This window comes from Podarcis cretensis, assembly GCF_951804945.1.
Source record: "Podarcis cretensis genome assembly, chromosome: 5".
Classification (NCBI taxonomy): Eukaryota; Metazoa; Chordata; class Lepidosauria; order Squamata; family Lacertidae; genus Podarcis; species Podarcis cretensis.
Window position 1 is genome coordinate 87,555,297 of NC_137174.1, and position 24,390 is coordinate 87,579,686.

General features: G+C 46.3%; 1 protein-coding gene and 1 long non-coding RNA gene across 3 annotated transcripts in view; both read right to left on the reverse strand.

Moving 5' to 3' along the window:
* Positions 1 to 24,390, reverse strand: part of LOC307217291 — a 119,893-nt gene that overhangs the window by 17,073 nt on the left and 78,430 nt on the right. The window lies entirely within an intron of this gene.
* PLD1 (phospholipase D1) overlaps positions 1 to 24,390 on the reverse strand; it is a 136,048-nt gene that overhangs the window by 15,633 nt on the left and 96,025 nt on the right. For both annotated transcript variants that reach the window (XM_079977697.1, XM_079977696.1), the window contains exons 14-22: positions 24,131 to 24,337; positions 22,443 to 22,662; positions 21,633 to 21,761; positions 19,201 to 19,319; positions 17,886 to 17,999; positions 14,081 to 14,191; positions 12,149 to 12,237; positions 2,937 to 3,050; positions 1,053 to 1,102 (exon numbers count right to left, since the gene is read on the reverse strand). In XM_079977697.1, coding sequence (XP_079833823.1) covers positions 1,053 to 1,102; positions 2,937 to 3,050; positions 12,149 to 12,237; positions 14,081 to 14,191; positions 17,886 to 17,999; positions 19,201 to 19,319; positions 21,633 to 21,761; positions 22,443 to 22,662; positions 24,131 to 24,337 — 1,153 coding nt within the window. The remainder of the gene's footprint in view (positions 1 to 1,052; positions 1,103 to 2,936; positions 3,051 to 12,148; positions 12,238 to 14,080; positions 14,192 to 17,885; positions 18,000 to 19,200; positions 19,320 to 21,632; positions 21,762 to 22,442; positions 22,663 to 24,130; positions 24,338 to 24,390) is intronic.

The following is a 24,390-nucleotide window of genomic DNA, read 5'->3' on the forward strand; positions in this document are numbered from 1 at the left end:
TGCTTGATCTTGACCAGTCTCTGAGAAAGACAAGGAGGCAGCCTGTCCGCTTTTTTGAAGCCAACCAGGAGTCAGATATCACAAATATAATATTTTCTATAAGTTTAGGAAGCATCTCTGCCACTGCAGTTTGAGAATAGTTGCAGTACTGACCACCTTACCAGGTCAACGTATGAGTTAACAGCTGTAGCTTCCTTATTGTACCTTATAGGCAGCATAAACCAAAGGCAAAAAATAATCAAGAAATAATTATGGTTCAGAGTTTGATCACTCAATTGTCCCAACACAGAACCCACAATGTACCCCATACCCCTACTATAAACTTAGTTTTGCAAAACATGCATATTTTTGCAAATGTATGCATTTTAATGCATGCTTTCCCATGATGCACACATGTTTTGGGTTGGAGAAGTGTTTAGAAAAGTGTCTAAAAAACTGTGGATTTCGAAGGGTCGCTGCGTTTGGTGTCTGCATTATTCTGGGAAATGCGAATGACATTGTTGTTTAGTTGTGTCCGACTCTTCATGACCCCCTGGACCAGAGCACGCCAGGCACTCCTGTCTTCCACTGTCTCCCGCAGTTTGGTCAAACTCATGTTAGTAGCTTCGAGAACACTGTCCAACCATCTCGTCCTCTGTCGTCCCCTTCTCCTTGTGCTGGTTCTCACTAAAAATGGGAACTAATAGAATTCATCCCTCAACTCTACCTAACAGCGACCCATCACATAACCTAGTCCAGGGAGTCTGCTCACCATAGTATCATCAAGTAAAATGCTGGGGGCGGGAGGGAATAATTCATTTTCAGCAGCATCCAAAGGGATGCCAAGAACTGCAGCTCTATTCTGTTTTCAGCAGACACCCAGATGTTGTTTTGCTACTTCGCTTCCTTCATTCTGAAGATCTCCTTGACAATAATGGAGGCCTCCTATGCTACTGGTTTTACCATCCTGCAATTATGCCAGCTAACGGGTGCTTTATGGCGTATCAATCAAACTTTAGTGTCCTCGAGGCCCAACAGTGTGCAGTGCGCACAGAGCAAAGCAAAGCACTTACTCTCTGCTTTCAGCTGTCCCAGGATCGAATTATCTCCTCTGCACATGGTCCTGGAAGAATTAAGGCCACGATTAAACTCACAAAGCAGCGGTATGTGGATGGGTGATGTAATGGTTCTAGGGGTTGCTCGTGCGCAAACTGGCGCCACACCTGGCTGGGTTGCCTGAGTGAACCTTTTTCCGTCCGGATAGCCACTCGCCCGTGGCTGTCTCAATCGCTGGCAGAATCCGTCAGTGGGCGTTTCTTGAACTTCTTCCAGCAAAGAAGCTCTTTGACGCCTAGTCTTCTCCTACTCTCCCTGCGCGGAGGCCTTCTGCGCAGGGAGGGTGTGGGCAGCGGAGGACCCGTGCTCTCCCCACTAGTCCCTGGCGAGGAGTCATGGGACCGCCTCGCCGATTCCCCCATCTGCCCCCCTTCTCCACTGGTGCTACGCTGATTTCCTTCCCCAGAAGATGGGCTGCTTCTCCCCATCCCGGGACGCTCTCCGGAATCCCTCTGGAGCCCTCTCCCTCCCTCTGGCTCCGATGGCAGTTCCCTGACAGGTGACAAGGATGGGGCTAATTAAAATCAACAGATACGTTCATATATAAAGCAGGGAGGTGGTGTCAAGCAACACTATTGATTCCAAAGGAAAACAACACAACATAAGGAAGGCAAAATGTTGCAGGGCTGGTGATCCCTTCTTGGGATCCTGGAGAGCAACTATCAGTCAGAATAGACAACACTGGGCTAGATTTATCTGATCTGGGATAAGGCATTGTCTTATGCTCCTAAATCACCACATGTGTAAGAAGCCAGAAGCAATCAGTCACCCAACACCATTTCCAGACACGGGATGATTTAAGTGACCCATGGACCCACCAGGAAGTGGATCATACACATGAGTCACTCTGAAAACACGGCTGCATGTCGCAGGCTTGGCTCAGAGGGAGCCATGGCACATCTGCCAAGTCATGGTCCACGAATCAGGCCTACTGAGCAACTTTTTTAAAAAGGAAAATGGCGTTTGGGGAAAACGGCACCTAAATGCGGTCTCTTGCTTTCGCAGCCTGTTGTCTATAAGCGAGATACTAGGAAATAGAAGGCGAAAGCTTAATTAAAAAGCCAATGCGCAAATGTGCCCTGTAAGATTTCCATAGCAAGGCCCAACACAAAAAGCCTGTGCTCCCTCTGCTGGCTATTTGACAGAAATGTGCAATAACACATATTTATTTGAACTGGCAAGAGGAAACACAGGGCCCTTCATGCCTCTGACAGAGGCCTCTGAGGAGAGGAATGGTTGAAAACTCTTCAGGATGCTTTGGCAACTGACTATAAAATACCCTTCCACACCAAACACACTCCCTCCAAGCTTCTGTTTATAAATCCAAGGGCTGGTTTCCACAGTGATGCTAAGTCCTTCCTTGCATTACTGCAAGAATTCATGCTTGCAACACAGAACTTTTCTCTTCTCTCTCTCCCACTCCTCCATACCCGCTCAATCTGCCCTGGGTTTTCCACAATGCCCCTCACCCACCCCTGGAGCAGATTTGGAGAGGGTGCGGATTGGAACTGGATACCACCCAAGTCACCAACTTTGTTCCTCCAACTCTGTCCGGTGGCCCCAACATCTCCTACTCCCTTACATGTTATCATCTACCTTTTTTAAATTACACTGTTATCCTGCAGAGTGCAAGCTGTTGCACAAGGTCTTCCATGTGTCAGGTCTTTGGATCCTGGGGCAAAGCCTGAATTCACAGATTCCCTTTTACCCCTTTGCCTGAGAGATTCCACAGAAGACAGATGCTGACCTCAGCTGTGCACTGCCTAGATTCCCTTCACTAACACACCACAGCATATTGCAGAGAACAAATAAGTTGGGGCAGTCAGAACAACCCAAGATACCTGTAGTTAAAGTGCATGATTGCCTGAAGTGCATTTCCTCCTCCTGTTGAAATGTCGCCCTCAAATCCTGGCAGCAGTGGGATGACTACGTAGACTCGATACCGTTTGTTTTCCCTGAAGAGAGAACACAAGAAAAGGTGAGAAAACCTTGCCCCAGTCCCAGAACAAGAAACTCTGAAACTCCAAATAGTGATGTGATTTATGAAACACAGACGTTCTTCCTTTTATTAAAGCAGTGATCAGTTAACCAATTTAAATAGCCAAAGTGATGAGCCTGTTAAATACAAAGGGGGGGGGGGACAAAACCCAAAATATGTATGATAATATAATTGAAATTATCATGATAACAATAAGCTGCAGAAGTTCTTAAGTCAGCCTGAGATTTTATTTAAAAGCTGGTTTCCCCCCATATCTGTTTGCCAACACTGGTGTTAGGTAATGATCTATCATAATATTGCTCTTGGATATGACCTTCCATAATTCTGGCCTCTATAGTTCAGTGATACTGCTGCTCTCGCCCCCCCCCCCCCCAAAAAAAAGATAAGGAAGGATAAAACATGGAACAATAAGAGTATGGATTTGATATCCCGCTTTATCACTACCCAAAGGAGTTTCAAAGCGGCTAACAATCTCCTTTCCCTTCCTCCCCCACAACAAACACTCTGTGAGGTGAGTGAGGCTGAGAGACTTCAGAGAAGTGTGACTAGCCCAAGGTCACCCAGCAGCTGCATGTGGAGGAGCGGAGACGCAAACCCGGTTCACCAGATTACGAGTCCACTGCTCTTAACCACTACACCACACTGGCTCCCCAGTGTGAACAGATCCCCACAGCACTGGCAAGGGACTGGGGCAGGAACATATTGTAAGAATGTTAGAAAAGCCCTGCTGGGTCAGATCAAAGATTTATCTAGTCCAGCATCCCTGCTACCCACTGTGGACAACCAGATGCTCAGTGAAAAGACCACAAGCAGAGCATGAGGGGAAATAGCCGTCTCCCACTTGTGTTCCCAAGCAGCTGGTATGCAGAGACAAGCAGCCTCTGAGGTAGCCTACAGCCATCATGACTAGTAGCCATTCCTAGCCTTTTCCTTCGTGAATTTGTCTGCCAGGCGTAAAGCCAGTGAAGGGCTTATCCACGCTTACGTTTTGCTCCAGGTCTGCACATAAAAGCTCAGAGTCGTTGTCGTTGTTTCGCCCCAGAGCTTTCCCTGCGAAAACTTGCTCTTTAGCGCTCCACAGAAGCAACCATGAATTTAGGTTTTCCACAGAATACTGTTTGTTCCGACGGAGCTTTAAAGAGCAGGTTTTCACGGAGGAAGCACCAGAGCAAAACAAACCGACAAACCCAGAGCTTTAAAGTGTAGTCCATGCCCGGAAAGAAGGGATGAAAGGTAAGTTTGGACAAGCCTCAAGCTGATGGTGGCAGCTATCACTGCGTCTTCTGAAAGTTTAGCTGTGCTCTGTGTGAATCGCTCAACATTTGGATTCATTGCATGTCTCCTGGTACTTGTAAGGTGAGAGAGAGAGATAGACAGAGAGAGAGAGAGAGAGAGAGGAAAATGTTTCCTGATTCCAAGGATGAGGAATTTGTAGCCCTCCAGATATTGCTGAACTACAACATCCATCATCCCTGACCATTGGCCATGCTTACTAGGGCTGACAGAAACGATGATCCAAAGTTTATGAAGAGCAACAGATTCCCCCTCCCCTGCAGTTTCTCCATACCACAGATAACTGCAACCCCCCCCCCCTTATTGTGTCTCCCTTACTTGACCTTTTTCCAGGCGTAAAAGGCACCCAAATGCTGTGCCCCTTTCCTCACGGGAAGGTTATTCAAATCCCTTGATCATTTCAGTTGCCCTTTTCTGCACCTCTTCCAACTCAACCATAAATATACCCAGAATTTCAAGCGTGGTGGCACCACAGATTTGTCACAGGCCATTATTGAATTTCTAGAAAGGGTTGGGAGCTGGTTCCCTTCACCTTCAACGGGCGAAATGAAAACATATACACTGCAGACTTGTTTAATAGCGATTGTGGCAGCTATCACTGCATCTTTTGAAAGTTTAGCTGTGCTCTGTGTGAATCACCTGTGTGTCTCCGCAATGAACTCTGGGTACTTTAGTGCTGGCGTGTGTGTGTGTGTGTGTGTGTGTGAGAGAGAGAGAGAGAGAGAGAGAGGTGTCAGGTGAGGGCCCAGAGGGAACTCAACACTCTCATCAAACTACAATTCCCAGAATTCTCTGGTGGAATCCATGACAGCTCAAACAGGATATATAGATAGAAACTGATATAAGTTTGCTGTGCAGATATGCTGTTAGTGCTCAAGGTCAGAATTCACAACACCTTTACTTCTGAGTGCATCCTTTTAAAAAATGATAGAAATAGTGGATGGAATTCAACGTTCCGCTCTTCCTATCCTTCCATCCGCTGGCATTTCAGCTGGCCAGATGGAATGATTCCTCCCTCTCTTTCCCCTGCACACTGTTCTGGGGTTTCTCAGAGCCAATTCTGGGGAGGGGGCAGGAGGAGGAAACCGCATTGTACATGCAGTAGTCCCTGCACAGGGCTTCCACTGCCGAGATTCATTAGGTGAATCCCACCCTGTTTTTCAGCAGCCAAGCCCATTAGAAGCTTGCCACAATTGCAGAGCAATTTGCAAACTCCGTTCTCCCTCATAACATATTTGTTTTTATTCTGGCTGACAGATAGATGATTATTACGCTGGCCAGTCAATTTCTGTACAGTTTCATTTCCAGAGACACCCTTTGAGCCCCTCTCCTTATTTATTTTTAACTCAGTAATTTGCCAGGCAATTACATCTCAGCTAATTAGCATTCATATGGAGTCTGACTTTCCAGGCACCCATATCCAGGGGTGCTAAAACTGAGTGACACTTGCTTTTTTTCGTAAGCCAAAAGGGTAGGAAACAACCACCAGGTGGCGAGCATCTTATAGTTTGGATAAAACTCCAGGAAACATTGAAAACCGTTAGAGATTCTACTAGGCAGACACAGCATTTCCTAGTAATTCTTCCTAGGACTAGTATTTATAAAACAACAAATATTCAGATGCAGTTTCTGCAGTTAATACTGGGCTCAGAAATAAATGGGAACGTTGCCGTCTTTTACCACAAAGTCGTAATTGAAATAATTTTCTAGATTGCAAAAGCAATTACAATATTTCCATTAGTAAAACTGAGAATGCACTTCTGGGGGGGGGTCCATAAATTAGGAAACATATCTCAACCCATATGTTGCACGAGTATCTGTGCATAGTTTGTTCTTCTGGCTACAAAGGCCCCATAAGCATGCGTCTGCACGGTTGAATCCAAGCACCGCTTTCTCCAAATCCAGCCCCATCTAATAGGTAAGGTGATTGTCAGCTCGCTATTCATTGTTTTACAGTGTCATCGAAATGCATGGAGCGTTACAGAATAACACAAGGAAAAGAGAGGCAGCCTGCAACCCGCCGTCCAGGCAGTTTACAATCTGCAGTTCGGCAGCAAAGAAAGCAAAGGAAAGTGATCGACAAGGATCACAAGGGCATCAGCAGGACAGGCAAGGAGAACTAGGAATTATCCCAACAGACAAGCATCTGTTCATCACAGAAGAGCCTTGTAAGGCATAGCTCAGGACTACAGATTCTGCTTTGCATGAAGAAGGTCTCAGGTAAAATTCTTGGTATCTCCAGGTAAGGATGGGAAAGGCCACCTGCATAAAACCCTGGAGAGCAGCTGCCAATCAGTGTAGACAAGAGTGAGCAAAGTGGACCAATCATCTCACTTGGTATAAGGCAGCTCCTGTATTCTAGTGGTTAAGTGCTTTCAACACACCCCAAGTCACATTGACTATCAGGTCAGAAAACTGCAATCCTCAAACAATCTACACTGTGCCACTCCCAAACACCACTACAGGTGTTTGAAATTGGCACCAATGGGAAAACTTGGTATATAGTCTTTTTAACTGACCGCTTCCTAAAATGAATGGCACGTGAAAATAACGAAGTGGTGCATTTTTGTTTCTGAAAAAAAAATTAAAATTGAGGTTCATTCGCTCATTGTTATCATTCAGACCTAAGGGTTTCGCCTTAAATTAAAGATGTCTGAATGAGACAAGGCAAAGAGCTTGGGCGCGAGGAGTATTAGTTGATACTTCCCAAAATTAATTACAAAAATAAATCACTTATGAGCTTCCCATTTTCATCATTCAAAAGCAGCATGGTCAGCTCAGAGGGAGGGGAAACCGCAACCAGAAAATCTAGGAATGTCGATATTGAGCTAATTAATTATATATGCTATGTACTGCCTAAAGAACAAAGAGGTCCTTACGCTCGGGTGGAAAACTCCATCAAGCCCCTCCATAAAGGTTGAAATATTTATGCAAGAGCTAATTTGTCTTTTGCATGAGACCCAGGGGATTCATACATTAGTACCTACTCCCCGTTCAAGCCACCCTCAAAAATTTCATAGTGAACATACTGTAATGGAGATTTCATAGCATTAGAATTAATTCACCTTGATCCAGCAAGGGAGATCTCTATGCAGACGCTGATTCTTACTTGCTGGACAAAAAGACTGAGAAAGTGCATGCACACTGCATATGGATCACACATATGGACCATACGTGCCAACTCTATGGGGCCCGGGGCCCTTCACCTCCCAAAAAAATATTTAGGGGAGCCAGCCCCCCCCCAATATTTTCTGCATGTTGGTGCCTTCTTCCTTCCTTTCCTCCCTTGTGCAGCTACCTTCCCCCAGCCAGACGCTGCCCTCTTTTCCCAGCTTGCCTGCTGGCGTTTGGCGCCCTTTCCAAGCACATCTGAGCTGGGGTAGCAGGGGGAAAGCAGGCAGGCAGGTGCCAGAGGCAGGAGAGTGGGCAGAAACTTCTCTGCTCTGCCCAGGGTGCCTCGGTCTATTGAATAACAACAACAACAACAACAACAACAACAACAACTTATTATAACAACAACAACAACAACAACAACAACAACAACAACAACAACAACAACAACTTATTATTTATACCCCACTCATCTGGCTGAGTTTCCCCAGCCACTCTGGGCGGCTCCCAATCGAGTGTTAAAAACAACACAGCATTAAATATTAAAAACTTCCCTAAACAGGGCTGCCTTCAGATGTCTTTTAAGCTGCTTAAATAGCTGCTTTAAATAGCTGTTTATTTCCTTGACATCTGATGGAAGAGTGTTCCACAGGACGGGCGCCACTACCGAGAAGGCCTTCTGTCTGGTTCCCTGTAGCCTTACTTCTCGCAATGAGGGAACCGCCAGAAGGCGCTTAGAGCTGGACCTCAGCGACTGGGCTGAATGATGGGGGTGGAGACGCTCCTTCAGGTATACAGGACTGAGGCCATTTAGGGCTTTAAAGGTCAGTGCCAACAGTTCGAATTGTGCTCGGAAACGTACTGGGAGCCAATGCAGATCTCACAGGACCAGTGTTATGTGGTCCCAGTGGCCATTCCCAGTCTTGAACATCAGGATTGGGCCAAAGTGCATTACATGGTGGGAGACTGGAAATGGCACTGGACAGGATCTCAAACATGGTTGCCAGCAGGACCCCAGTTGCATGGCCTGTGCCACGATGGGGTTGCGCCACTGGTAATTTCCAAGGGTTTTCCTCGGCAGTCCTACTGGGCTGTTCAGACTGCACACTGGGCGATCAGACAGGGAACTGATCAGTTCCACAATGCCACCCAACCTTGCTTGGTTCGAAGTTGTGGGTGGCATTAACACGAGTGTATCATTTATATGGTTATAAATTTGCATGGAATGCAAAGTTATTTAACTTCATGTATAGTTTGACCATCAGTGGATGCTTATAGGTGGTGGTGCAAAGCTGTTCAGAGCATGTAAAAGGTAAAGGGACCCCTGACCGTTAGGTCCAGTCACAGAGGACTTGGGGGTTGCGGTGCTCATCTCGCTTTACTGGCCGAGGGAGCCGGCATACAGCTTCTGGATTATGTGGCCAGCATGACAAACCTGCTTCTGGCGAACCAGAGCAGTGCATGGAAACGCCGTTCACCTTCCCGCCGGAGCGGTACCTATTTATCTACTTGCACTTTGACGTGCTTTCGAACTGCTAGGTTGGCAGGAACTGGGACCAAGCAACAGGAGCGCACCCCGTCTTGGGGATTCAAATTGCCAACTTCTGATCGGCAAGCCCTAGGCTCTGTGGTTTAGACCACAGTGCCACCTGCGTCCCTGTTCAGAGCATGTGTTGTTGTTGTTTAGTCGTTTAGTCGTGTCCGACTCTTCGTGACCCCATGGACCAGAGCACGCCAGGCACTTCTGTCTTCCACTGCCTCCCGCAGTTTAGTCAAACTCATGCTGGTAGCTTCGAGAACACTATCCAACCATCTCGTCCTCTGTCGTCCCCTTCTCCTTGTGCCCTCCATCTTTCACAGCATCAGGGTCTTTTCCAGGGAGTCTTCTCTTCTCATGAGGTGGCCAAAGTATTGGAGCCTCAGCTTCAGGATCTGTCCTTCCAGTGAGCACTCAGGGCTGATTTCCTTTAGAATGGATAGGTTTGATCTTCTTGCAGTCCATGGGACTCTCAAGAGTCTTCTCCAGCAGCATAATTCAAAAGCATCAATTCTTCTGCGATCAGCCTTCTTTATGGTCCAGCTCTCACTTCCATACATCACTACTGGGAAAACCATAGCTTTTACTATACAGACCTTTGTTGGCAAGGTGATGTCTCTACTTTTTAAGATGCTGTCTAGGTTTGTCATTGCTTTTCTCCCAAGAAGCAGGCGTCTTTTAATTTCATGGCTGCTGTCACCATCTGCAGTGATCATGGAGCCCAAGAAAGTAAAATCTCTCACTGCCTCCATTTCTTCCCCTTCTATTTGCCAGGAGGTGATGGGACCAGTGGCCATGATCTTCGTTATTCCACATTTCACACACTCTGTGATAATGAACATTTTGTTCATCTGCAAGGAACATGGGTTATGGGAAATAGCTGTAACAGGCTTATGCTCTGTAAGTTGAGGAGCTTGGTTGTGGGGTTCAGGTTATGCGAAGCAAGTCTCTCGGACTGAGAGACCAGGCTCCTGCAAACTGCAAGAAACGGCTCTGGAGGCTGTGAATGAACTGGTTTGGTTTGACAGGAATGCATTCTGCTACGACGACTGCACCACCTGAATCACAATTATACCAAGGCAAGCATATACTGTGATGTTAAAAAGAAAAAGTGCTATTTTCTGCACCATGGAAACCCAAGGCTTCCAATTAGAATTATGCTAATGTGTGTGTGCATTTGCATAATTGGTTCTGCTAACAAGATCCCCAGGTTTTGCAAAAATGTCTGGAACACTTTCAGCCAGGGCAGGAATGAGAAACAGGCAGTTTACAATAGGGGAAGTCAGGTAACAACAGACATACGAGAAGGTGAAAGAGCTAAGAAACGCTTGAAGGTTCACACTCGGCTCTAGCGAGTCTGGCCCTGTCCCTGTCTATGGATGGATTGCTCAGGAGATCTGTGATCTGTTTTTTGTTTATTACTTTAATGCATGTGCTGGAATGATCCACATTCAACTGAAGCAACAGAACTGGACGAGGAAACAATTACTCCCTTCTCCTGATCCAAATCGCCCCTACCCTCTGCAGGGGAGAAAAACACCTACTCGTTTTTTCTTTCTCTGACCTTTCTGGCTCTGTCTGTGTCTCTTAAACGAAGTTTTATTATGCTGGGTGTTGTTTCCCATCTCAACCCTCTATATTTTAGATCACTGTTTAAATTCCTTCCTCTCACAGCGATCTTGTGGACGCGCAGAAAACCCTCGGCTTTATTTATATTGACTTCTCCAGCTTTAGATAAATGCAGCCTGTTCTTCGTGATTGCAAGGCTTGATATACTAGCTTGCCTTTTGGAAACGCAGGGCAAACTGTAAACATCCTCGATCACTTTCCAGAGACAAGGCCTAGGAACACTGCAACGATCCACAGATTAATCATATTAGAATCCCCCAGTGGGTGGAGAGCCTTTATTCTTCCTGCTTAAAAGCCAGTTGCTTTCTGCCGAGAAATCACCCACGCCCTTCACCATTGAGCTTAAATGATTAAAGAAGCAGAAATGCAAACATTCAAAGGTATCCCCTCAGGCATTTAGGAGCAGGAAAGGAAGAACGACAACCAGGCTGTCAGCATCAACCTGGGCCCCCAAAAGTAAGCAGGTGCAAATAACTATTAGGAGTGAATTTGTTTCAGAGGCCCCTTTCCACTGTTACACCAGTCATACACTGGCCTGTGAGCGCTCCAGTTGGAGAACAGACTTTACCAAGTGAAGACACTCAGACTCAGGACACAAGGGAGAAACGTGCTAAGAGGAAGGCCTGCTTGGCAAATCCACACCGTGATAAACTCCCGCCCGGAAACCAATGTCCCCACTGTGGAAGGACGTGTGGATCCAGAACTGGCCTCCACAGTCACTTACGGACTCAATTATTAAAACTGTGTTTATGGAAGACAATCTTACTCGGCTACAAGTGATCGCCAAAGAAGAAGAAGGTAGTAGAGATATATACTGCATAATGGGCCCAGATGTTGCAGTGCCCAGGTGCCCCTGAACTGAACACACACAATCTCTTTGTCGCAAAGGTCTACTGAGAAAAACACACTGTAGTACGGTATACACACTTGTAACTCAGTTAATTTGCAGCTGGATCAAATGTTTCCAACCATTCCCTGAAAATTCAGACAGACATTATACACACCAAGATTCCCCAAGCTGCAAGAAATGCCAGAACCACTGATGGAAGTGGTAGCAAAACATGATGAGCAAAATGGTGTCATTATAGACAATGTAGACAGCAGTGCCTACCAGGATCCTGACATCATTTGCAAGATCATTTGTCCCACCAGGTCCAAAAGTTTAATTACATAAAATAATTTTACATGAACTGGTAAATACTGTCTTCATGGTTCACCAAGTCCAAGAACATCTTCATGTTAGTTTCCATATATTATAATCACTAGAGGAAAACCAGTTTGTGCTCCCATCTCACCCTAGTCACCTTGTCTTTTAACAATACGTTCACCCCGTGCAAACGTTTTTTGAGTTCTCCACTTTTCCCTGAAAAAATGACTCCAGAAATGCTTTTTTAAAGTCTGTGCCAAGGTATTTGGCTTAGAAACAAAATTTCCCCTGCTGCATTCTTCATCCCCACCCAGACTGTGTTTTTCAGCAAGATTACCTGTGTGCCTTGAGGATGCGGTGAGCGATGGCATCACCAATCCGGTTCGATACAACTTTGTCGTCCGCACAGCTAATGAAAAACTGGTTCTATGGTGTGGGAAAGCAAAACAGAAAGAAGCGGGAAATGACTGCGCTGTTCATAAATCTGATAACAGCTGTAAGAAGTACCTGCCAAGGCAGTAGTTTTCAAACGTGGAACCTTGAGGCTCCTTGGAAACTTATCATAGCTGGCGATGAGATCAGTAATGGCAGACAAGCTCTTCTGAAAGATTGCTTGCCCAGTTACTAGTCTTCCTGTGTAACCTTAGGAGAGCATCAGAGACACTCTAGGTCCATCAATCTGATGCCTCCAGAGTCATAAGGACTGTGAATCTTACCAGCCTCATCAAGTATGTCTGTGGTGGCAGATGTGAGTTGTCATCCTAAACCAGCTGACAAGGGGGTGTTATCAGTGCCTTCCATTTGTGTGAGGCAACGGCAAAATCTAACAGATCTAGCCAGCCCACCGTGAAACAAAAGAACGCAGCCTGGGATGGATCCCACAATCCTTGGCAACACACAGGGGGTTTCTCAGAAGACCAATACGCTGGTGAAAAGGGGCTCCCTAGGAGAAGGATGTTTCTAAGCCAGGCTGCAACCCAAAGGAGGTGAAACCTATACAAATTCTACTCAAATTCATTGTAATCGGTGGTGGCTGGTCCATTGGGTCAAACTGGGTATGTTTAGCCTGGGAAAATGGAGACTGGGGGGGAGATATGATAGCCATCTTCAAATAAGCAGAGAGGTTGGGTGGCCAACTGGCATGGATACTTTAGCTGAGATTCCTGCACTGAAGGGGTTCAACCTAGATGACCCTCAGGGTCCCTCCCAACCCTACAATTCTATGACTCTACAAAATGGCGCACTGGCCCACCAACCTCTGTCTGCCTGGACACTGTCCACCTTCTCACTTACAACCAGTCCAAGGGTTGCCCTGGCTGACTGCTTCCCCCCTCTTAGTCTCAATGTTGCCTCTGTAGAACTCACTAGGGAGGAGGATGGGGACAAAATGAGAACTAGTTGGCTCTGCCTGCCCTTGGATCTGGCACCACCTACTGCTGGGCTACCTGACTTCCGCCCTACCAGTCCCAGTGGTCACCAGTTACCACTAGGGGTGTGGGACAGGGAGGGATGGGAAGTATGGGTCAATGGGGGCAAAAGTTGGGAACAAAACTGGAATCAGTTGGCTCTTCCTCTCATTGCCTCTGGGCTAACTCAAGATAGGAGCCTGAGACTTTTAATCTCAGGGTTGCTGGTTTGAGCCCCACATTTGGCAAAATATTCCTACATTGCAGGGGACTGGGCCAGCCAGATGAACCTTGCGGTCCCTTCCAACTCTACAGTTCTATGAATCCACCTGCTGCTCTTCTGCCCCAGCAGTTTCAATGTAATTCAAAGTAATATATCTTTACTTTGTCTGGATTTCACCCAGATGACCAATCTGTTTGGTGTTTCACATCTACAGTCATACCTCGGGATGAATACGCTTCGGGTTAAGCATTTTTGGGTTGCGCTCTGCGGCGACCCGGAAGTAACAGAGCGCGTTACTTCTGGGTTCTGCCATGCGCGCATGCGCAGACTGTCAAAATGACGTCAGGCGCATGCGCAGAAGCACTGAAACGTGGCCTGCGCACATGCAGAAGCGCAGACACAGGTTACGTTCGCTTCGGGATGCGAACGGGGCTCCAAAACAGATCCCGTTTGCATCCCGAGGTACTACTGTATATGTAAATACACACTTTACTAAAAGGTAAAAATGTTCACGACTGGAGATTTTTCGAGAACAGCTTCGAACAGATAAGCAGAAACAACGCAGGTAATAATAATACTTTTAGAATGTGATGCTGATTTCCTGCTGTGTTCTTTATACCTACAGATGGCGACTACTTGCCTCTATATAGACATAGTGTTTGCTGTTTTCTATCACGTTAACATAAGCAGAATGAATGGACTCCTCATGGTACTTGATCCCAGCAGACCAGTCCGTAGCAGAGCGGAGAACCTAAACAGGAAAAGATCAGGTGTTCTTTAGCATGATATTTAATAGCTGCTTTTTATACGAAGTGCCTCGATGCGATTCACACAATGAAAATAATGTTAACATTAAAAACCAGCAATAAAACAAGGCCTAAACTGCTTATATCTATATCTGTCTGTCTATCTATCTATCTATCTATCTATCTATCTATCTATCTATCTATCTATCTATCTATTGCTTGTTTTTTAATCATCCATGTACCAGTTTTTATCTCGTTGCAATCACCTATCCTCGTTGCAAAAACCGAGAAACATTGAATCATCTTGTTTTGCTAATTCAGACCTGTGCCTTAAGAAAAACATTAGCTCTATAGTGTGCTTGCTTCTAAAAAAAGAAAAGAAAAAGCCATTAATATGACTAATAATATATTTAAATGTACAAAAGAATCTCTAACACTTCTGTCCTCTTAGGTAGGTCAATATTCCTTCCACGGCACAATTAGGGAACAAAAGCTGAGAGGGAGCGCTTTGGGGGAGGCATATAAGAAGCTGCTAAATCTTGAGTCAGACTATTGGTTCGTATATAGCTCAGTATTGCCCCCACTAGCTAGGGATCAGGTTCCTTGAAGGATTGTCCCTCCCATATACACCTTCCCACATCTTAACATTACATGAGGTCCTTTGCTGGCTGCCCCGCCAAATGAGGTTTGTGAGGTACCTATGTGGGGCAGGGTATTTTCTGTGTTGGCACCTTGATTGTAGAACATCCTCCCTAGAGAAGCTGGCCTGACACCTAAGTTGGGATCTTTTCAGCACCAGGTGGAGATTTTTTTCCTTTCCCCAGGCGTTCCAGTCTTAAAGTTTCAATGTTATTGGGGCTTTTAAGTAAGATCTTCTATACTCTTGATGTTCCCTGCAGCTAGTTTCAAATCTAGTTTTAAACTAGCTGTAGGGAACATCAACAGTATATAGAAGATCTTGAAAGCCCTAATAACATTGAAACTTTAAGATTGGAACACCAGGGAATCATCTGGGGCAGTGCAGCAAACCAAACCAGAATTAAGCCAGGACAGTTTACCTTCCCACCACAATGGTACCTATTTATCTAATTACACTGGTGTGCTTTCAAACTGCTAGGTTGGCAGGAGCTGGGACAGAGCAACGGGAACTCATTCATTCCTCATTTGCAGCCTGGAGAGGCTTACCTGCTCCAGGGGCTATGGTCCTTTCAGCAGCTGTATCCTGCTGCTTGCCATTTTATTTATTGTTTATTAATTGATTATATGTAAACCATGCTATTCAGCCAATAAAGGTAAAGATAAAGGGACCCCTGACCATTAGGTCCAGTCGTGACCAACTCTGGGGTTGCGGCGCTTATCTCGCTTTATTGGCCGAGGGAGCCAGCGTACAGCTTCCGGGCCATGTGGCCAGCATGACTAAGATGCTTCTGGCGAACCAGAGCAGTGCACAGAAACGCCGTTTACCTTCCTGCCAGAGTAGTACCTACTGATCTACTTGCACTTTGACATTCTTTTGAACTGCTAGGTTGGCAGGAGCAGGGACTGAGCAACGGGAGCTCACCCCGTCATGGGGATTCGAACCGCTGACCTTCTGATCAGCAAGTCCTAGGCTGTGTGGTTTAACCCACAACGCCACCCGCGTCCCTTATTCAGCCAATACTGGCTCCCAAAGCAGGCAACGATTCGGATCTAATCTATAACTAGGAATAATTTCAGTGTGCGTTTGGGGATCGTCTGTCCTGGCCCCTGACAGATTCCAGCTCTCTTTCCCCCAAGATGGAGCAGAAGGAGTTGCAGATGAAGTCAGAGGCTGACTGATGATGATCTGTAGAGTCTCCTGGCCCCTGGCAACCAATGCCCGCCCATTTCTGCAGCTGGTACGTGTTAGCATTTTTATCAATCCGAGCTGCTCCAGCTGTACCAGTGAGTGGTACTATGATTTGTATACATCATGTGAGTGTCTGAGAGAGCGTGAGAACGGAAGTCTGTATTATCTCTTCCTGCTAAGTACTACTGGAAGTTAGTTTCACTTCTGCATGTGTTGCAGTTCTGTACTGGTGTTTAGAGAGCACAGACGTACTGATGGAGTCTCTGTATATAAGACTGTAAATAAAGTAGTTTTAGAACTACGATTGAGTCTTTCCTTCTGCTATGATATGCCAGAAGACTGGCGTGCTCTTTTCAGGAGAGAAGGGACGCCAATCACCGGGCTCTCTGGACTGAGGGAGATTTACAGCCAGGGAGGAACACCAGAGAGATGCTCCAAAGACCTGGGAAGTTGGCAGCCATTTCCAGGGGTGTTTTTCCAACAATTCTGAGGAAAGAGAACCTGAAAAGTTCCTCTCATCCCCATTGCAGCAACTGACACTGGCTTCTAATACTGAGCAGAGAGCTCAGTGGCAGACTGAGTCCACACAGTTCTTCAGAAGATCATTTGTGCAAAAATTCTATACAGTCTGGGCCAAGGAGTGCCTCGTGTCATTAATGAAATTCAAGAGATGTACAGTGGTGCCCAGCAAGACGAACGCCTCGCAAGACGGAAAACCCGCTAGACGAAAGGGTTTTCTGTTTTGGAGGCGCTTCGCAAAACGAATTTCCCTATGGGGTTGCTTCGCAAGACGAAAATGTCTTGCGAGTTCCCGCGGGTTTTTTTTCCGCTTTTTTCGCCCTTTTCCTAAGCCGCTAAGCCGCTTAACAGCTGATCCGCTGATAAGCCGCTTCTCAGCTGATCGCTAAAAGCCGCTAAACCGCTAATAGCGCTAATCCGCTAAGCTCTCAATGGGCTTGCTTCGCAAGACAAAAAAACCCGCTATACGAAGAGAATCGCGGAACGGATTCTTTTCGTCTTGCGAGGCACCACTGTAACAGAGAACTCGAATACAGCTTACCCCAAATATCCAACATCATCCATTAAACCCCATAAATCGCAATAGAGACTAAAGAACCTTATGGTTACAAAATACAGCTATAATAATAATACTTTCAAAGACTCTCTGTCCTGTCCCAAGGAATAGTAATTTAGGCTGCAGTCCTAAACATGTTGACTACAGAGGGGGACTCACTTCTGAGTCATCATCCTTAGGATCGCTCTGTTATTAGTTGAGGTTCTCTATGGCTATAGGGACGCGGGTGGCGCTGTGGGTTAAACCACAGAGCCTAGGACTTGCCAATCAGAAGGTCGGCGGTTCAAATCCCCGCAGCGGGGTGAGCTCCTGTTGCTCGGTCTCTGCTCCTGCCAACATAGCAGCTCAAAAGCACGTCAAAGTGCAAGTAGATAAATAGGTACCGCTCCGGTGGGAAGGTAAACGGTGTTTCTGTGCGCTGCTCTGGTTTGCCAGAAGCGGCTTAGTCATGCTGGCCACATGACCCTCGGCCAATAAAGCGAGATGAGCGCCACAACCCCAGAGTCGGTCATGACTGGACCTAATGGTCAGGGGTCGCTTTACCTTTACCTATGGCTATGCTTTTAATCAAGAACTGTGAGTGCTAAAAAGGAGGACTGGAGAGGAAACATCTCTTTTACGGTGTCTCCTGAGATGTCAAAGATCTAGTGCAGTCTATTAAAAAGAAATGGCATTTGTTCTAGTAGTTTATGGCAGTTTCAATTTAAGGGGTGTTTTACACCTGTGTTTTACGCCTGTGTGTGTGTGTGTGTGTGTGTGTAAGTTGTAAATATCCTACAACAAATGGCAGCCTTACCTGCACACTGGCACATACGGCATCGGGGACCTGGTACTTCAACTCGTCAGCCGTTTGCTGAGATTTCGGCAACAGAAAAGGGTAGGAAAGGGATCTGTATTTGGGCTTCATGATCTTGGAGGAAAGAACCACAAAAGAAGCATAAAATACACTGTCAGACTTGCATATGTTCAGTTTTAACATCAAGTTACAATCCTATGCATATTCCCCCACATGCCACCCGCCTGACAGGGTTGCCCCAGCCCACTCTGGACAGCTCCCAACAAAATACAGTGGTGCCCCGCAAGACGAACGCCTCGCAAGACGGAAAACCCACTAGATGAAAGGGTTTTCCGTTTTGGAGGTGCTTCGCAAAACGAATTTCCCTATGGGCTTGCTTCGAAGATGAAAATGTCTTGCGAGTTCCTGCGGGTTTTTTTTCCCTCCCCCCCCCCTTTTCCTAAGCCCTAAGCCGCTTATCAGCTGATCCGCTGATAAGCTGCTTATCAGCTGATCCGCTAAAAGCCGCTAAACCGCTAATAGCGCTAATCCGCTAAGCTGTCAATGGGCTTGCTTCGCAAGACGAAAAAACCGCTATACGAAGAGCCTCATGGAACGGATTAATTTCGTCTTGCGAGGCACCACTGTACTAAAAGCACAAGAAAACATCAACCATTAAAAACTCTGTAGAATTTGTGAATGCTTCCTTATGCAGGCCCATATCCCTGTGAGCAACCCCACCCCACCTGAACATCAGAGAGAAAGTTTCTTGCCCAGCTTCCCTTTCTACCGAAGTGGTGCAGTCTATTCTCACACCGTAAAGGTAAAGGACAGTTAAGTCCAGTTGCGAATGACTCGGGGGTTGCGGCGCTCCTCTCGCTTTACTAGCCGAGGGAGCAGACGATTGTCCGCAGACAGTTTTTCCAGGTCATGTGGCCAGCATGACTAAGCCACTTCTGGTGAAACCAGAGCAGTGCACAGAAATGCCATTTACTTTCCCGCTAGAGCGGTACCTATTTATCTACTTGCACTTTGACGTGCTTTCAAACTGCTAGCTTGGCAGGAGCTGGGATCAAACAATGGGAGCTCACCCCATCGCAGGGATTCGAACCGCCGACCTTCCAATTGGCAAGCCCAAGGCTCAGTTGTTTACACCACAGCGCCACCCACGTCCCATTCTCACACCTTAGAATTCTCCTGTTTCGTCCCCTCCTCATTCTGCTGCCTTTGTAGGTCAAGCCTCAGAATGCGGCTCTGCATAGAACTCAGCGTATAAACTAAGAAACTACAATGAGATAGTTATGCAGGCTCAGGTCTTCCATCAACACAAACTCACCTTTGTGAAGTTCCAGCGCTGAATGAAATGCCGAGCCACATCCCGGGCAGCTTTCCCGTGCACCACCGAGGCAATGTCATGCCATGGCATCCTTGGCATGGTGTAGCGATCAATGAAGTCTATGTAGGTGGAAAAGGAAGCGTATATCATCTACCTGAGAAGTATCACCTGGAATTTTGGTCCAATTTGCACTATGCATTTAAAGCAGTACAGTGGTACCTCTGGTTAAGTGCTTAATTCGTTCCGGAGGTCCGTTCTTAACCTGAAACTGTTCTTAACCTGAAGCACCACTTTAGCTAATGGGGCCTCCTGCTGCTGCCGCGCCACCGGAGCACGATTTCTGTTCTCATCCTGAAGCAAATTTCTTAACCCGAGGTACTATTTCTTGGTTAGCGGAGTCTGTAACCTGAAGCGTATGTAACCTGAAGCATATGTAACCCGAGGTACCACTGTATCATACCACTTTAAACAGGCATAGCCTACCCCAAGGAATTCTGGGAACTGTAGTTAACTATGGGTACTGAGTGTTGTAATGAGACCACAATTCCCTTCATGAAGATACCCTCTCCAGAGATTCCTGGGAACAGGGACTGATAGTTAAACCACTCTGAGGTACAGTCTACACACGTATAAAAAAAAAATTGTGAAAATGCTTTTTTTAAAAAAAAAAAGTTTAGAAAAATATATTGAATTTCCCATAGCTCACCATCGCCATCTAGTGCCACGTTTGTATAATGCACTTTACAACACACTTTAAATGTTTTATTTGCAGCTGAGTCCTGAGACTTGTAGCTCTGTGAGGAGGATAGGGGTCTCCTAACAACTCTCAATGTCCTTAACAAACTACAGCTCCCAGAATTCTTCGGGGAAACCCATGTCCACTTTAAGTGGTATAATTGTGCTTTAAATGTGTAGTGCTTTAAGAGGGGCCCTAGATATGCTTCCCATAGGTATTTGCTTGGGTAATGTGGCAAAGAAGGTGCTGGTATGATTCATCAGGTATTATTACACTACAGACTCACTGGCTCATAATAGAGATGTTCCATAAAATCAAGTGCTTGGTTAAGATGCAGCAGGAAACGAATTAGTCAAAGCACTTCCCTCCTCCTCTTTCAAACCATTAAAGAGATTGCAAGATTCTACTTTCAGTTTAAAACTAACCATACTTTCCTATGACGCTCAATCTTGGTGAACTGGTTTGCGTATGCTCTGGTCGATTAACAAAGATGACCTAAAGCCCTGTAGGGCTTGACCCTGCAATGCAGCAGGTTAAGTGCATCAGGTTGTGCTATGAGCAGGAGAATAGAAGAAGGCAGGAACTGAATGATGCAGCAAGACTTTTTGAAGCGCTGAGCCTAGCAATGGGGTGGGACACTATTTAAACAAAATGTCTGGGGCCAGCACTAAAACCATGCCCTGGTCTGATTCAAACAAACCACAGTTCTGTATATTTGAACGCCATTGGGAACTGTGGTTTGTTTAAAATCACAGGCAAAAACTTTCAATATCCGCTGGTGCACAAAAGAGGAGGTGGGGGAGGGCATGACCCTAAGGCTTGTCATGACACATTCATGTAGCAGGAAATCATGGCTCACAGAATCATAGCCTATAGAGATGGAAGGGACCCCAAGGGCCATCTAGTCCAACCCCCTGCAATCTCAACTAGATCCTTCATAACAGATGGCCATGCAACCTCTGCTTAAAAATCTTCAAGGAAGGAAGGATGCATGTTACATCTCAAATGTCCAATTGTGTGGAGCTGGGGGAAGGCTGGGAAAAGTTGTGATAAATGCTGGGATCCTGGAAAAACTGGCTAGGGCATCTTAACCCACATTCAGCTCTCTTAAAAACTATGTGGACAACCTTCAAAGATCTGTGCTTAGCTGCCCCAATAACTACTCTATTCCGAACTTTAAAATGGAAAGCGTAATGGTGGTCATCAACAAAAGAGGTTGAAAGACTCTCTCAAGGCAAATCTTTTTTTTTTAATGTAGTATAAACACCAACAATTGGAAAACACTGGCCTGCGAGCGCTCCAGTTGGAGAACAGCCTTTACCAAAGGTGTTGTGGACTTTGAAGATGCTCAAACTCAGGATGAAAGGGAGAAACATGCTAAGTGGAAGGCACACTTGGCAAACCCTCACCATGATCAACCCAGAAACCTATGTCCCCACTGTGGCAGGACGTGTGGATCCAGAATTGGCCTCCACAGTCACTTACGGACTCACTGTGAAGACCATGTTCATGGAAGAAAACCTTACTCGGCTACGAGGGATCATCAAAGAAAGAAGCAGCAGCAGCAGCAGCAGTCCCAATGTGCTGTGTGAACTGAACCCAACACACCAAGGAAAACCAGTTTGGGGAGTTTCCCCTGACCAAAGACAAAATGGGTGCAGAAATGATACTGGTTCCCAGTTGCAATAGTGCTTACCAGCAAAGGGTTTATCAAGCTGAATCCAATCTTTAAAGACAAAGTTGCAATAATCCTTCCCATGCCAGAACCTGGTTTCACCGAGAAGCTCTCCAACGCCAGTTTTCATGCTCCGGATAGAGCCCTTATCTGTCCCAAACAGGAAAACACACAGATTTATTGCAGAACTCAACAAACCGCACATCAACGTTACCCCACGGGCAACACCCAGCATGGATGCCAAAGCTAGTTCTTAGTTCAAACTGTACAGCAGCCAGGAACTCACCCCTTCCCTTCTATTCTCCTTTGCTTTCTTTCCTAATTCTTTCCTTTTACACCTAGAAAGTCTTTTGCCATTTCTAATTTTGGCACTGTCCACAGCAATTTCAATCCTTTTATAAACAAACAAGCCCTGAAGAAAGCAAATGGGTTCAAAGCCTCAATTGCTCTATCTGTGTTATGGCTATAATAGCGCTTACACGCGACTGCGGAAAGGATTGCCAATATAACGTATGTCAGCACTTCACATACCCTTGAGATCCAGCACAGGGGAGTGGTTAGGAGTGAGGAGATCCTGGTTTTAATCCCCATAAAGCTCACTGTCTCTCAGCCTAATCTACTTCAGGGACAGAAGACATAAATGTAATATAAACGCCAAGCATTTTTGTTCTTGCAAGAGCTAACTTTTTTTTCTAGGTGGTACCCTGCTTTGAGATCCAGGAGGAGATAAACACCACAGCCTTTCTTGACTGAACATTCACGTGACGCCAAAATCTTAAGTCCTTCTTGCCTTATACCCACTGCCCGTCAAAACAGTGAGGATCCACTCACTGGAATCGCTGTCTATACTGCTCACGCTGTCTGCATGGTGTAGGCCGTGCCGGTGGAGCTGCTTGTAGATGCTGAACCTGGCAAATCTCTTGGGTTTCCCTATTCCTTTCATCCTCAAAGGGTCCAGAGATTCGTCATTGTTCTCCTGCAACTGCAGCTTCGTTGGGGGCTCTGGTGCAGGAACGGTGGCTGGCTGTTCGTCAGTGGGTTCAGCTGAAGGCTTGAGGCAGGAAAGAAGACAGGTAAAGGGCTCGTCTAAACAGTTGTGGTGGTGGTGGGGAGAACATGGTACAGTCTTCAAAGGCCATTTTGAAGGCAGATGGGCCAATAAAATGACTGAACACTCACTCCCGCAGAAAGCTAGAAGGGTTCATATACTTGCATGCGAGAGGCTATTGGAAAGGTTGATGGGCTGGTTGCATGCATCCACAAACGGCTCTATCAACCACATTCTCCAAGCAATTGCAAAGCCAAATTCTCTCCCATGAAGTCAATCATAGACCCATAGAATTGTAGAGTTGGATGGGACCCCGAGGGTCACTAGTCAACCCCCCTGCAAGGCAGGAATCTCAACTGGAAAAGGGAAGAAGGAGATGCTCCTAGCCCCCCCCCCAACTGTGGGTCAGCCTAAATGAGGGCAGGGACCAGGGATACAAATGTACATACAGCAAAAAAAAAGTGTATATTTTTCATAGGTAAAGGTACCCCTGACCATTAGGTCCAGTCGCAGACGACTCTGGGGTTGTGCACTCATCTCGCTCTATAGGCCGAGGCAGCCGGCGTTTGTCCGCAGACAGCTTCCGGGTCATGTGGCCAGCATGACTAAGCTGCTTCTGGCGAACCAGAGCAGCGCACAGAAAAGCTGTTTACCTTCCCCCAGAGGTATTTATCTACTTGCACTTTGATGTGCTTTCAAACTGCTAGGTGGGCAGGAGCTGGGACTGAACAACAGGAGCTCACCCCGTGGCAGGGATTTGAACCGCCATCCTTGTGATCAGCAAGCCCTAGGCCCTGTGGTTTAGACCACAGCGCCACCCGCATATATTTTGTTAGTGTTTTCAGAACTCATAGGGTTAAGGAGTTCTGGGTGGCGTCTGTCCATTCTGACGTGTGATTTGGAAGGAGGGAGGAGTTATTCCTCACTGCCTGTCTTTGTCTCTGAGGGAGACGGAAGCAGCCATGACTGCTAGCAGCCCAGGGGAAATCTGAGTTTTATTGTTTTATACTGCTGTAATAATGGACTAATAAATAAACACACTAACGACTGGGTGTGTTTGCATCTTTCACACCGGGACGCAATAGCTCCGCTGTGTTTTACTCTGCACTTAGTAGCGAACGGAAGGATCGGCGCAGCTGAGAGGGAAACGTGCCGGACCAAGATCGCTGTAAGCAGCTGGGGCTAATTGGGTTCGTAAAGCAATTAGCCACGTCACGCCAATTTTCCAAGATATTTTTCATAGCTGCATACAAAAATGTGTTTATTAGGAGAAATTCGCACTAAAATGCTGAGGATTTTTTTAAAAAAATCAAATTGCAGATTGCTGCAGAAATGTGAAGAGCTGAATTTAAGATTTTAAAAATGAGCAATGGAGAGAACCAAAACCGACAGGTTCATCTACCCCAAGTATGAACAGAGAAGCAATCTCATCCCCCAGACCAACAGCTGTGATTGTGAAATCTGAACTCACTGAGAGGTTGACCACAGATGCAGACTTGGTCGCTGTCATTCGTTTGGCACTGCCGACGTCAGTCAGTCGGTGCTCATTGTCATCCCACCTGCCATAAGCCAAGTCGATGCCTCCGACAAAGGCTGTGGACTGGTCAATGACCACCAGTTTCTCATGATGAGCCCACAAATAAACGGTTGAAGACACGTGATCTGGGTGCCTCATTACCTGCATGGAAAAGAGAGGGGGAAAACCCAACTTTAAGCTCAGGTTATGTTGCA